The sequence below is a fragment of the Leptodactylus fuscus genome, chromosome 1, assembly GCF_031893055.1.
Source record: "Leptodactylus fuscus isolate aLepFus1 chromosome 1, aLepFus1.hap2, whole genome shotgun sequence".
Taxonomy (NCBI): domain Eukaryota; kingdom Metazoa; phylum Chordata; class Amphibia; order Anura; family Leptodactylidae; genus Leptodactylus; species Leptodactylus fuscus.
In genome coordinates, this window is record NC_134265.1 from 58,257,279 (window position 1) to 58,271,566 (window position 14,288).

The 14,288-nt window shown below is 41.0% G+C and overlaps 1 protein-coding gene across 2 annotated transcripts in view; it reads left to right on the forward strand.

The window, feature by feature from the left end:
• The window catches only part of LOC142200723 (V-type proton ATPase subunit S1-like protein), a 45,131-nt gene extending 32,238 nt beyond the window's left edge, over nt 1-12,893 (forward strand). For both annotated transcript variants that reach the window (XM_075271297.1, XM_075271289.1), the window contains exons 5-7: nt 4,908-4,958; nt 10,807-11,050; nt 12,264-12,893. In XM_075271297.1, the coding sequence (XP_075127398.1) occupies nt 4,908-4,958; nt 10,807-11,050; nt 12,264-12,590 (622 nt within the window). In that variant the 3' untranslated portion in view covers nt 12,591-12,893. The remainder of the gene's footprint in view (nt 1-4,907; nt 4,959-10,806; nt 11,051-12,263) is intronic.
• The last annotated feature ends 1,395 nt before the right edge of the window (nt 12,894-14,288 follow it).

Below are 14,288 nucleotides of genomic sequence, written 5' to 3' on the forward strand. Positions count from 1 at the left end.
AAGAAATGAGGGTATTTATAACCCCAATATATTCTTTGAATTCCCAGTCAGACAATGGCACTGTATACCAGTAGTAAAAATTGTGGGTGCACGTAACCCCAATATATTCTTTGAATTCCCAGTCAGAAACTGGCACTATATGGCAGTAGCAAGAAATGAGGGTATTTGTATTCCCAATATACTCTTTGAATTCCCAGTCAGACAATGGCACTGTATACCAGTAGTAAAAATTGTGGGTGCACGTAACCCCAATATATTCTTTGAATTCCCAGTCAGAAACTGGCACTATATGGCAGTAGCAAGAAATGAGGGTATTTGTATTCCCAATATACTCTTTGAATTCCCAGTCAGACAATGGCACTGTATACCAGTAGTAAAAATTGTGGGTGCACGTAACCCCAATATATTCTTTGAATTCCCAGTCAGACACTGGCACTATATGGCAGTAGCAAGAAATGAGGGTATTTGTATTCCCAATATACTCTTTGAATTCCCAGTCAGACAATGGCACTGTATACCAGTAGTAAAAATTGTGGGTGCACGTAACCCCAATATATTCTTTGAATTACCAGTCAGAAACTGGCACTATATGGCAGTAGCAAGAAATGAGGGTATTTATAACCCCAATATATTCTTTGAATTCCCAGTCAGACAATGGCACTGTATACCAGTAGTAAAAATTGTGGGTGCACGTAACCCCAATATATTCTTTGAATTCCCAGTCAGAAACTGGCACTATATGGCAGTAGCAAGAAATGAGGGTATTTATAACCCCAATATATTCTTTGAATTCCCAGTCAGACAATGGCACTGTATACCAGTAGTAAAAATTGTGGGTGCACGTAACCCCAATATATTCTTTGAATTCCCAGTCAGAAACTGGCACTATATGGCAGTAGCAAGAAATGAGGGTATTTGTATTCCCAATATACTCTTTGAATTCCCAGTCAGACAATGGCACTGTATACCAGTAGTAAAAATTGTGGGTGCACGTAACCCCAATATATTCTTTGAATTCCCAGTCAGAAACTGGCACTATATGGCAGTAGCAAGAAATGAGGGTATTTGTATTCCCAATATACTCTTTGAATTCCCAGTCAGACAATGGCACTGTATACCAGTAGTAAAAATTGTGGGTGCATGTAACCCCAATATATTCTTTGAATTCCCAGTCAGAAACTGGCACTATATGGCAGTAGCAAGAAATGAGGGTATTTATAACCCCAATATATTCTTTGAATTCCCAGTCAGACAATGGCACTGTATACCAGTAGTAAAAATTGTGGGTGCACGTAACCCCAATATATTCTTTGAATTCCCAGTCAGAAACTGGCACTATATGGCAGTAGCAAGAAATGAGGGTATTTGTATTCCCAATATACTCTTTGAATTCCCAGTCAGACAATGGCACTGTATACCAGTAGTAAAAATTGTGGGTGAACGTAACCCCAATATATTCTTTGAATTACCAGTCAGAAACTGGCACTATATGGCAGTAGCAAGAAATGAGGGTATTTGTATTCCCAATATATTCTTTGAATTCCCAGTCAGACAATGGCACTGTATACCAGTAGTAAAAATTGTGGGTGTATATAGCCCCAATTCTATTGCTAGGGGACTTGCAGGGTATTTCTGGGGTGAAGGTGGGGGGGCACACCGTTGGAACGGGTATCGGGGTATATATCGGGTATACGGGAATACACTGACAGTGTATTCCATTCAGGATCCTGGGAAAGCTGGGTTGCGGCGATTGAGCCCGTCAGTGCCACGTTACACTGACAAGCTTCTCCCTGGAATTTAGCTCTTACAAGAGCTGTTGGTTGTCTTCTCCTTCCTATCCTAGCCTGTCCCTGCCTACCCAGAATCTAAGCCCTAGCTAGCTGGACGGAAACCTCCGTCCTCGGTGAATTGCAAGCTCAGAATGACGCGAAGCTGGGCGTCGCTGTTCTTTTAAATTAGAGGTCACATGTTTTCGGCAGCCAATGGGTTTTGCCTACTTTTTTCAACGTCACCGGTGTCGTAGTTCCTGTCCCACCTACCCAGCGCTGTTATTGGAGCAAAAAAGGCGCCAGGGAAGGTGGGAGGGGAATCGAGTAATGGCGCACTTTACCACGCGGTGTTCGATTCGATTCGAACATGCCGAACAGCCTAATATCCGATCGAACATGAGTTCGATAGAACACTGTTCGCTCATCTCTAAAGAATACCCCTTTAATGTCTTTCACAGTCCTTACTCTTACCTAAACTTCATATGAGATACATTTTTGCACTTAATATTCATATCAAGTTGCTTGAAGCAAGGTACTGATGTTCTTATAATAGCTGCCATTTTCTCAATTATTTCTTTTGTCTGATGAAAGGTGCATGTATAGTCATTGTCGATGCTGCTTATATACTGGTTCTTTCTATACTTCAAAGGGTTGTAAGTCATTCCAATTGTATTTTCCCGTAAGAAGCTGTAGATGCACTGGGTATTGATCTGAGCAGAGGTGTAACTTGACGCTCCTGGGCACCAATGCAAAATCTGTACCTACATGGTGGCATTTAGATTTAGGTTTTATATATTATGTTTCTGAAGGACCTTTGGGCCCACTCAGTGTCCATGGCCCAGTAGCAACTGCTACATTTGCATTCCCCTGAGATATTTGCATTCCCCTGAGACAGTGGTGGTGCTGCCATCTTTGTCCCCAGCAATCATTTGACCTAAATGTGCCCTTTACTACCAGAAATGCTGTATCTTGGTAGATCCAGACAGTGTGGGACTGTAATGTCTAGGGGCCACCAGGGGAAGTGATTTTAGGGGTCCACTGCCCACAGCCAGGACTCCTGTAGATCAGCCGTACCTAGACAGTATGGCTACAGGTAATAACATGTCGGGAGCCATGCAGCTCCCCCACCATATAATGTGCACCACTGCCGCAACCCAGATGGAGGGAACAGGAGGATGGGCGTAGTAATGGTGGATTATGTGCCACCTGCTAGGCCAAGCACACCAAACTAAGCCCTCAGCTCTGCTCCTGTGCCGGACACCATTGAAGGGGCTCCTGCAGCACTACTTGGATGGTGGTGGTAGTAGTTTCCCCTGGGGCGCTTCAAGTTGTAGAGGAGACCTCTCCTTTCTGAGCCAGTATGATGTTGGTTGAAAGAGCTCTGATGATACAACAAGCACTACTCAGAAAGCCAGTAGTGCAGTTGAACAGGGAACATCTTTATTCAGCAACTGGAACAGGTACAAATGGCAGCTTCCAAATAGCGGTAGTAGTACTACAATGTCTAATCCCCCAGCCTTGGTTGTAGGAGAGTACCCAGCAGTGGCGTAACTACCGGGGTAGCAGGGGTAGCGGCTGCCACAGGGCCTGGACATTAGGGGCCCAGTGACAGCTGCTACCGCTGCGTTTTTTCCCCCCCGTACTCCAGCTGGTAATGGGCCCTACTTACTTACCAATCCTGGCAGTGGTATAATAATTGTTCATGGGTGTCCACAGTGGGGCATAATACTGTGTGCAGGGGCCACTATAGGGGATAATACTGTGTGCAGGGGCCACCATGGGGCATAATACTGTGTGCCGGGGCCACTATGGGACATAATACTGTGTGCAGGGGCCACTATGGGGCATAATAGTGTGTGCAGGGGCCACTGTGGGGCATAATACTGTGTGCAGGGGCCATTATGGGGCATAATACTGTGTGCAGGGGCCACTATGGGGTCGGTCGTGGTCTTCAGCGGGCATCAGTCGGGGGGGGGGGGGGGAGCATGTCAAAAGTTCGCCACGGGCCCCGCCGTTCCTAGTTACACCACTGGTGCCCAGGGATGATTCATGCTCAATAATACACTTGTCCTTCAACTACAACCAAGATCAGGACGGGCAGAATACATTTATCACAGTGATCCAAGCTGAGGTCAGGGCAGGTGGCACAGAACATCAGGTACAAGGATCATCCGAGGTAACAGGCAAAGAGGCATAGTGCAGACAAACACCTCCTTAGCAATCTGAGCACTTTTTGCTCACGAAACCTGCTGTGGGAGAGTTTGCTTTGCAAAGCTCACAGGTGCAGGGAAGTGGCTAAAAGCAGATAGCAAGGTGTAGAATTCCTAAAAGGTCTAGCACATCTTATGGGCAAGTACTGGAGAATAGTTCCCATGACAAGGAAGAACAGTGCGACTGGCAGAGGGGGAACATTGAACAGCATGGCCAGATGGCGCAACAATAAGCCAAAAGGATATATGAAGCACCACTGATGTCCATTGTGTGATGGATAAGACACTGCCTTGTTCTGTTTTACTATTTAGTTTTCTGTGAATTTGTAACATGTTTTGATCTTCTGTATTGATCTCTTACAGCACAGTACCAGTGTTGGTCAATAGATGGTGTAGTTGCACTATAGACGCAATGTAATACACAAAGGGAGTCTGCCAACAGAACTCAGCAGATCAACCCAGCTCTGCAGATAGATAGGTTAGTGTCACCCCTTGTGAATCGCTTCCTCCAAAGATATTGTTTTTTTTGTCAATATGCAAATGAGCTATTTACAGCAACACCCTTTTGCTGTATAGAGCTCATTTGCATATTATCAAAAAGTGCAATTTCCTAACAATGGAGGCATCGATTCACAAGTGGAATACCCTGTTTGTTTCGGGTCACCCTAACCTAACAGCAGGATTGGGCTGATAGACTCACATGGATATCAAACATGTGCCGTACCTGTGTGAATGCAGCCTTACTCTTTATATAAACTTTAGCAGACATTTCCCTTGTTCCTTGATTTCTATAGAATGGAGATCATCTCTAAAGGTTTTCCGTCATGCCCTGTAATTACCAGCAATGGCTCATTGCCATTATCTTCTGTATTATAGCATCACGTAAATTCATCTCTTTACTGACATGTTTTTTTTCCCTCCTTTGTAGACTTGTTTTAAAATTTCTCAAGGTTGGACATTTAAAGGGACTTGCCTTAAGGTATGCCATAATATGAATTCTACAATGATGTGTAAATGAATGTAATTCAGCTATTATGGTGACTATATACTCTATGAAGCTGTACCGATCGTTATTGTCACTTGTCACAGTGGGATAATAAATTTGTTTAGCCAGGAAAGACTATGGAGCAGATTCACTAAGAATCTGCTCCATTATTTTGGCAGAAAAAAGTTGCAAACTAGTGATATGGATTTTTTTAACACTGCATGAGACGGTGATGGGAAAGTCATGGAGGTAAGATGTACTTCTCCTGTTTCTGTTATACGTGTTCTAAAAATTTGGTGTCTGTAGTGGAAAGCTCAGATTTTTCTCTACGTTTTTTTTTTGAAAAGTTGAAAAGGTTTTGGGGTTGGATTGGGGAGAGTTGGTTGGCAATCCCTAGTCCATGTTTGTTATTTAGACCAGGTTGCTGGGTAGTCCGCTGCACCTCCAGCCTATGGATATAAAGTGTATGGCGCCTGGTATAGTCAGGGACGTTTATTTTGTTAGTTATTGCTCAGATGAGCAGGTTTAGTTTTTTGTATTGCCAAAGTAAGGTACCTCCTGTTTTGCACCCTTCAAGCAGTGCCAAGGCCTCTATCTGTTGTGGACCCTGCTTTTCCGTTGCTAATCCCTCACAGCCACTTCAGTTGAGTTCTGTTCAAGCAAAATACAAGCAGGTTCATCATCAGTGCAGGGTGCAGCCCCCTAAGTAAGCTCAGACTGTAGACCCCCTAAACACAGATCCTAGACCAGACCCTCTAAACTGATACAGACCCCAGACAGGACTACACTTCTACAATTACTCACATTTTTCTTCTTTGCCTTCTTTCTGCTTTCATCTTTTGCTTGAGGACTTGCACAGATATAGTCATGTCACCTTCTCTGTGCAAGTTTTCCCAGAGTAACAGGACCTGCATGTATATTGTCAAGTGTCCTTGTATGTGCAAGTCCTGGTGACATGGCTTCTAGACTTCTCATTTTTGCCTGTAGCCACCACCTAGTGCTGCAACGTAACGTAGAATCTGAAGTGTGGAGACCACAGGTGAAACAGAGACAAATGGAACTGATAAATAGAGACTAATGGTCCCCATTGTACAACCCCCTTTACGTTCTGTTATGTATCTGCATTTCCTTCACGCTGTAATGATTTTATTGTAACTTCTGCCATTATTATTTTAGCTACAGTATTAAACTTCTAATATCAAAGCCTAGAAAGCCGCAGCCTTATGAGACATGGCTAGGGAGTTTATTTAGTTACTTTGCTGCCAATGAACTTTCAGGCACCCTGGACATGGTATTAGAGTGTATCGCTGTGAGCCATGTTGTGTAATAACATGTCTTGAAGATCTGCCTATACTTCATAACAGGATTTTACATGGACTTCATGGCCATTAGTCTATTGTTGCCTCTCTTCTTTTGCCTACACGTCTTTCTTAATTGTTCTTTTATTTCAGATATAGATATAAAATCTGATATAAAGGATACTTGATATTCAGGCTTTGGGATAACTATATTTTGTGTAATTAATTTTTTCATGACCATGTTGGTGTTATACTTGTTGGGAAGAGCAACACTTTACCTTTTGGAATTCTGTGGTCTATTCACATTGTTTGCTTTGTTGTTATTCCAATAAATTGGAGCTGATCTCTTCTCATTTCATTGGTCTAGTTTAGGGAAGGAGTTCATAGTTTATTTTGCGACTTAGAACAGTAATATAGATGTGATGATCCTTAAAGGGGTTGGCCACTTTCAGACCAATATTGAGAGACAAATGTTATGGTTTGTATACAAAAAAGTTGTACAATTTTCTAATATACTTTCTGTATTAATTCCTCATGGTTTTCTAGATCTCGGCTTGCTGTCATTCATTCTGTTATTTCTAGTGGATAAAAGTCTGACCACGGTCATGTGATTTACGGTCCATGGTCATGTGATGAGCACACAGGTGCTGCTCGTTATAGTCACAGCACAATAATCAGACATCTGCCTGGTAATCAGCTGTGCACCTGTGTGCTCATCACATGACCATGGACCGTAAATCACATGACCTTGGACTGTAAATCACATGACCATGAACTGTAAATCACATGACCATGGACTGTAAATCACATGACCATGGTCAAGCTTTTATACACTAGAAGTAACAGAATAAATGACAGCAAGCCAAAATTTAGAAAAATGTGAGGAATTGATACAGAAAGTATATTGGAAAATTGTACAACTTTTTATTATACAAACCATAACATTTGTCTCTCAATATTGGTCTGAAAGTGGACAACCCCTTTAACATGATGGCTAACAACTTAGCCTATGTTCACACTTCTATCATTACAGTCAGTTGCTGTCATCTGTCATAGGATGTATATCAGATAGAACGTAAAGACATGGCAATCCTAATCCAATCATAGTGCCAGTATAGGGTCTATGTATAGGGTGCCGGGTTTAAGCGCGCTCCCATTGAAGTGAATGGGATGTGTTTTGAAGCGTTCGCATGTACGGGTCTAACTGAGCGGCGCGCTTACGCCATGTGAAGGGGCCCTAAGTAGTAAATGAAATCTGTCCCTCGAAGCTAAATATGAATCATATAACCATTTTTATTAGCAATCCAAATATTTAGAAAGTTTCGGTCTTTCCTCAGACCTTCCTCAGGCGATTTAGCAAAATAACAAAGATCCTGTATTCAAATATAATATCATGAATATATATAATTGTCAGGAATCGAGTCTTATACAAGATGTATCTCACTCACTGTATAGCAATATATCAATTCTGTCGGTGTATCCATACACCTTGCTTACCACACCCAAACTCAGGATGTGTCCCTAATGGGAAACTTTGACTCCACACTCTTTTCCACAGTCACTTTACACCAGGCTACATAGGAGTAAAGCGAGCCCTACAATCACACATCCACACAAATAGCTGCCACCACTCGCCAATTGTAGTAGCCGAGACGCCAATATGCCCAAAACATTCACAAATAAAACAAAAGGATAACAAATCTAAGGGATATATACCATCTTCGGATTTGTAGGGATGTTAAATGTCAAGGAAGAGTATTTGGGCAGAATCTATAGTTGACCCTGAATTCATCTGCCTTATCAATTTTTAGAGGATTTTCAGGTCTTATTATATGTGAATGTTGGATTTTTGTTATTTTGCTAAATTACTTGAAGGAGATCTGAGGCAGGACCGAATGTTGTAGGTATTTGGATTGCAAATAAAACCATGTGTGTGATTCAGACTTACGCACCTCTGGTTGCGGCAAAACACGTTTGGGTGTATCCATCTATGTTCTTTCTATCTGTTTGGGTCCAGTAAGTAAGCATCATGACTTCAGGTATATCCATATGATTTATATAGACTTTTCCGGGTGATACACCTATGCTCTGCTTTGTTCATGTCTTCAGAGTTAGTATAGCTATTTGATTGTGTCTGGGGACGTTCTCTTTTTACCGTATATGCATTATTAGTATTCAAATGATTATCTGGCTGGCTTTTTCTCTCTCTTCTCCAGTATATATACATATATATATATATATATATATATATATATATATATATATATATATAAAATTTGGCCATTATTTATTGTGTATATTGGAGTAGACTCTGATTTAGTAATCCCTTCACATCATTGACATGCCTTGCACTCTATATTATTCAGCTAGATATTTACATTCTTATTTCCATCTTGCCCTGCTGTATCATTATTTTGACTTTATATTTAATTAATAAATTCATACTTTTATATTATTGATGTGTTTGTTATTTTCTTCTGACCACTTCTTTTTCCAAGTGTTCATATGATGCAAGTGTTCGGTCAGTTCATGTTCCTTGGAGGGAATACATGTAGTGTGTGATTCAGACTTAGCTCTGAGTGCTGGATTTCATGTTGTATCCATCATAGGATGACAGCAATGGATATTAATGGCAGTAGAGTAACAAACACTGATGGAGTCCATGTCATCTACTGTACGTCCGTTCCCATTGATGATAGTATAAAAAACATGATGGACACTTTCTTCTCTCACGTTTGTTTACTTTTGTAATAGAAGAAAAAGTCCTACATACAGAACTATTCCTTCTGACACAAAAGTAAAAAAAAAACCATGACAGAAGAGATATTTTATCATATTTTTTATATTGGGGTGAATGCGGACGGCTGCCTGGCAGAGGGGGCTTCTTCTCCATCTGTCCTTTAATGTCCATCCCTCTCACCTTGTGATGGCTAATGATAGATAACAGTAGTGTGAGCCTACCCCTGAATAAACAGTTGTAGGAATCTTTGCAGTTACCTTCAAATATTGTTATTTATGGCATTTTAATCTTGTAAACAAGCCATAATAAACACCTGCAATGTGTGTGTATATATATATATATATATATATATATATATATATATATATATATATATATATTACTTTTAGAACACTAAAATCTAGAAATGAATGGTAGAACTAAACAGAAGAAACATTTCCATGGTTACATTTTACAGGGTTACAATCTTGCGAATTTCCTAATAACCCCTTCCATTTCCAGCAGGACTTAACAGTCATTGTAGACAGAGCAGGGAGGGGGGGAACTCCTGCTGTGGCCAGTTGTCTTCCAACCAGATGCTGAATATTTTGAGGAAGAGGACATGACTGCTCTATTGGGGCACATAGAAAACATGTTTTTTTGGCTCAAATAAACATCATACAAAAAGTTTGATATTTCCTAAGTACTCTCAAATTATTGCAGTATGAGACAAAAATGAGCGATGGAAATGAAGAAAATATGAGAGGAATTGCTGCCATATTACATTGATGAATTTTCTATGTTTAGTTCCTTTCATGGTAACATGCCTTTAAATTACTGTAATTTGTGATCCGTACAAGGGGACATGCAAAGAGGATGCAGATTGGGTTGTTACTTAGCAACAGCCCCTGAATGCAGATGTAGGTCCATATGCTCCTGGCATTTTGGGACAGGGAACTGCTTATTCTAATATCTTAAAGGGGTTATTCAGATTTAGCAAATACATGTTATTGTATGTATAATGAAAAGTTAGATAGTTTCTCAATATACGTTCAGTATTAATTCCTCAGGGTTTTCTAAATCTCTGCTTGCTGACATTCATTGTTTACTGATAAAAATCCATCCATGGTCATGTGATATACAGTCCATGGTCATGTGATATATAGTCCATGGTCATGTGATGAACACACAGGTTGACAACTTATTACAAAACAGTCTCATGGCTGTTCAGGGACGGTATTGAGCTGTGTACATGACCATGGACTGTCCATCACGTGACTGTGGACTGCAAATCACATGACCATGGACTGTCCATCACATGACTGTGGACTGCAAATCACATGACCATGGACTGTCCATCACATGACTGTGGACTGCATATCACATGACCATGGACTGATATGTATAATACTGGTGGCCTCCTATATTTTAGAGGAGCTTTTAAGCCCTCTCAGGCTCCAGGCCCGGTAACAGTATCTCTGCACCCCCTTTTGTTACACCCCTACTACTGAAAGTAAACAAAGAATGGCAGCAAGCAGAGATCTAGAAAACCATGTGGAATTAATACAGAAAGTATATTGTAAAATTGTAGAACTTTTCGTTATACAAACAATAACATGTAATTGCTGAATCTGGACACCCCCTTCAAGAATATAACACCATTGTTTAAATGATAGAAAACCCTTTAAGATATTTTTTTATTGTAACTAAGGGGTTATATAACTGTTATAAGCCTATTTAAAATCTTGTATGCCAAAACATGTCCCAAAGTAAATGGTTTTACACATAACTTTGTGTTCTGATTTTTTTCTTTATTTTCTTGTAGATTTTTATTAGTAAAAAGTTACTACAAACTCTCTGTGCAAAACTGGTACAAACTGCAGAGTGTACAGATCCTGCTCAACCATTCTGTGCAAGCAACATTCAATACCTCCAAGATATTTGCTCCAATAAGCTATTCTTACCACTGTCAGCATGTCAGCAGCCTACAGAAATATGATGCATTGTTAGTCCCCAGCTCTGCCGAAAACAGCTCCCGACTGTGGGATGTCACTTTCCAGGATTTCCAGGTAATAAAAATGGTTTGGATGTCAGACATAAAAGGTTTACTTTAACAAGAGCATGAAAGTACACAGCAAATAACAGGAGGAAGAAAATAAAGCGAAGCTTATAGCATTATGTACTTTCAACTTGTACATGGTGAAAGCCTGAGGCTTTCTAGATTAATGATGTCACAAGTGTCAGGCGTTTCTGCCACACACACGACTTGCCAGCATTATACTACCTTGATACTGCAGTTGTATTCTTCAGGCGGTGACATGACCTGAGAGGATTGTCATCAGGAACATCTTACTTCTATAGCTTACACTGTCACATAATATCAGGCTGTGTCTGACAGCGTTACATCCAGAGTTTACTACTGGAAATCCTGTTGGCTCCTCATAAGTGATTTATTCCATCCATCCATATCTATCTATCTATCTATCTATCTATCTATCTATCTATCTATCTATTTCATATCTATCTATCTATCTATCTATCTATCTATCTATCTATCTATCTATCTTTATAGATAGATCATTGTGATCATTGGTGTTTCCAGCAACTTATCTTTAGATAAAACCGTATCCTAAGTGGACAACCAGTGCTTTTTTTTGTGGCCCTCGCAACTAGAAACTTACAATTATATCTGATAATTTGTTGGACCAAGGGAACAGATCTCTAGTAACAGTAGAAAAATCAGATTACCAACAGAGGAGTACAAAAGCAACTCAACTCTTTATATCCTTCAATAGGTGCCGCTACACTGATTCTGTTCCAGTTGAAATTTTTCCTCTAGCTGCTACCATTCCAGAGCAATTCCTGACTCTGGCACAGTTGGACTTTTTCCTCTAGCCCTTACCATTTCTGAGCAATCAGTACTATTAGTTGGGATAATTCTACTACTGTCAAGTGTGTGGTCTTGGACTGGATCAGACAGTCTAGGACCCTCACCTGACAATACAGTGCATAATCAGCATAATTGGGTGCTAAACCGAACAGCACTGATTGCTCAGAAATGGTAGGGGCTAGAGGAAAAATTCCAACTGTGCCAGAATCAGTGATTACTTTGGAATGGTAACAGCTAGAGGAAAAATTCCAAGAGTGGAGGTGATGAAAGGTTCTTTAGGTCCTCTTTAAAGGCAATTACAGCCACCAACCAATCTTAATGTACGACTGATACATTTCTGACCCTGCTGATCTTTAATGCTTGCTATTTCAGTGTTTTTAATTGTTTTTCAGATACAGGGATTTAACATAGAAGATGGAGAATTTGCTTATGCCAAGGACTGCACTACCTATTTTTCACCAGCGATTCTTATGGGTCTAGTTATGTCACTTATCCTTCTACTAGTCTTGGCCTACGCACTCCACATGCTGATACATTTGAAATCTATGGACAGACACTATCAGAGGAAATGCTCTGCCACTTATTTTCCCAAAATGAAAGACAATTACCTGGAAGATGAGAGGGAGCCCCTCAGAGGCAATGGACAGGAATTCTATGAACTAAGACAGCCGGAGTACTGTAGACTAAGCATTCAGCAGTGTGCATCTGTTTCCCATTAGCTTTATAATTGACCATTGTTCCCCTTTGTGTATTTCTGTTATTCTGATTTCACATTAAACACAGTTTCCAAGAAATGACTCCCCAGATAAAGACGTTATAAAATAAACTCTTGAGCAACACAGTAACTCTGGAGACCAAAGACCCTGAAAGGCTCTTGTGAAACTACAGAGCATTTGTCCCAGGAACGTTTATTGTCTGCCGTGTATTGTTGTTGTGTTAGATTGTGAATCCAGAGCCGTGAAGGTAATCATGGCTACCACGGTCCTGCCGCTGAATAAAAGCCTGCTTGATGGTTTTATTCTGTTCGCTGGTTCTTCCTCCAAACAAGTCTACACACAGCAGCTGGTACCAAACGCTTTATTGTATGGATCATCTTAAGTAGTGTTCACACTGTGTTTTCCACCTACATTTAACAGGTACAGTACATTGGAAATGTTCCCGATGTATATGCTAGATGTTCCCATAGGGTTCCATTTGATGCAGTGACATAACTAAAGTCTTGTAGACTCCAGTAAAAAATGTGACTAGGACCCTCTACCCCCTCCCAACAGCGTATTCCTGATAGCAACAGTTATAGGAACTGCAGTAGTATCTCAAATACTATACTATACTACCCATAACTACAGTTCTTAAGAATACGGTAAGAGAGAAGCACAGCACCTGAGCTGTGTGATCCAGGAAACAGATGATCTACAGTCTATGAGATCAGTGGGGGTCCAACACCGTGGCCCCTGCTGATCAGCTTTTTGAAAGAACCATGATGCTTTTGTCAGTGCCGTGACCCCTTTGCTATTTACATCCCACAGTATTTGTTTTATAGTGACCGTGCAATGTCATTATAGCCTTTAATAACATCTCATGGCTGCTATATAATAGATAGGCGGGATGTAAATAGTGAAGGAGCACCACACAGTATAATATACTCCCCAGAGCCTCCTTCACAGTATAATACTCCACAGTGAACCCACACACTACAGTATAATATGCTCTCCACAGTGACCCTACACAGTATAATGCACTCCTTTGAGCCTCCCAAGTTTAATGCTCCACAGCATCCCTATACAGTATCATATGCTCCCCAGAGCCCCACCTTAGTATGATGCTTTACAGCAGTCCTAAATATATGATCATATGTTTCTAAGAGCCCCCCCTCACAGTATAATGCTCCACTGTGGCCCAATACAGTATAATGGCTCCCCAAAGTGGCCCCACACAGTATACTATTCTCCCCATAGTGGCCCCACACAGTATAATATGCCCTTAAGAGCCCTCTCCCCCAGTATAATATGTTCTGGAAATCTCGAGCTGCTTCAGATGAACATCACGAAATTCATTTCTATGAACATTTGTGAGGTTCTGCCCTCCAGTTTGGTATTTTTATTCACCTCCCCTGGGAAGGTTTCTATTGGAATGGGGCCCAATAGCTTGGACATACATCACATGAAGCCAGGCCCCTTTCCATTAATGGCGCTTTCCACAGGCAGCATAGATGAATGATAATCTCTGCTACCTGAGATACATATCGGTCAGAGAACCAGACTTTCCCCAACCGCTATCATGGTTCTGCAGGGCCCTGGCTATCTGCAACTGGCCATGGGACCCCCACCTCTCAGGGCATTATGGTGGTCCCACTCTCTATGACCACAATTGTTACGCCACCCGTTAGCCAGAGACCATAAGAGTTTTTTTCAACTTTC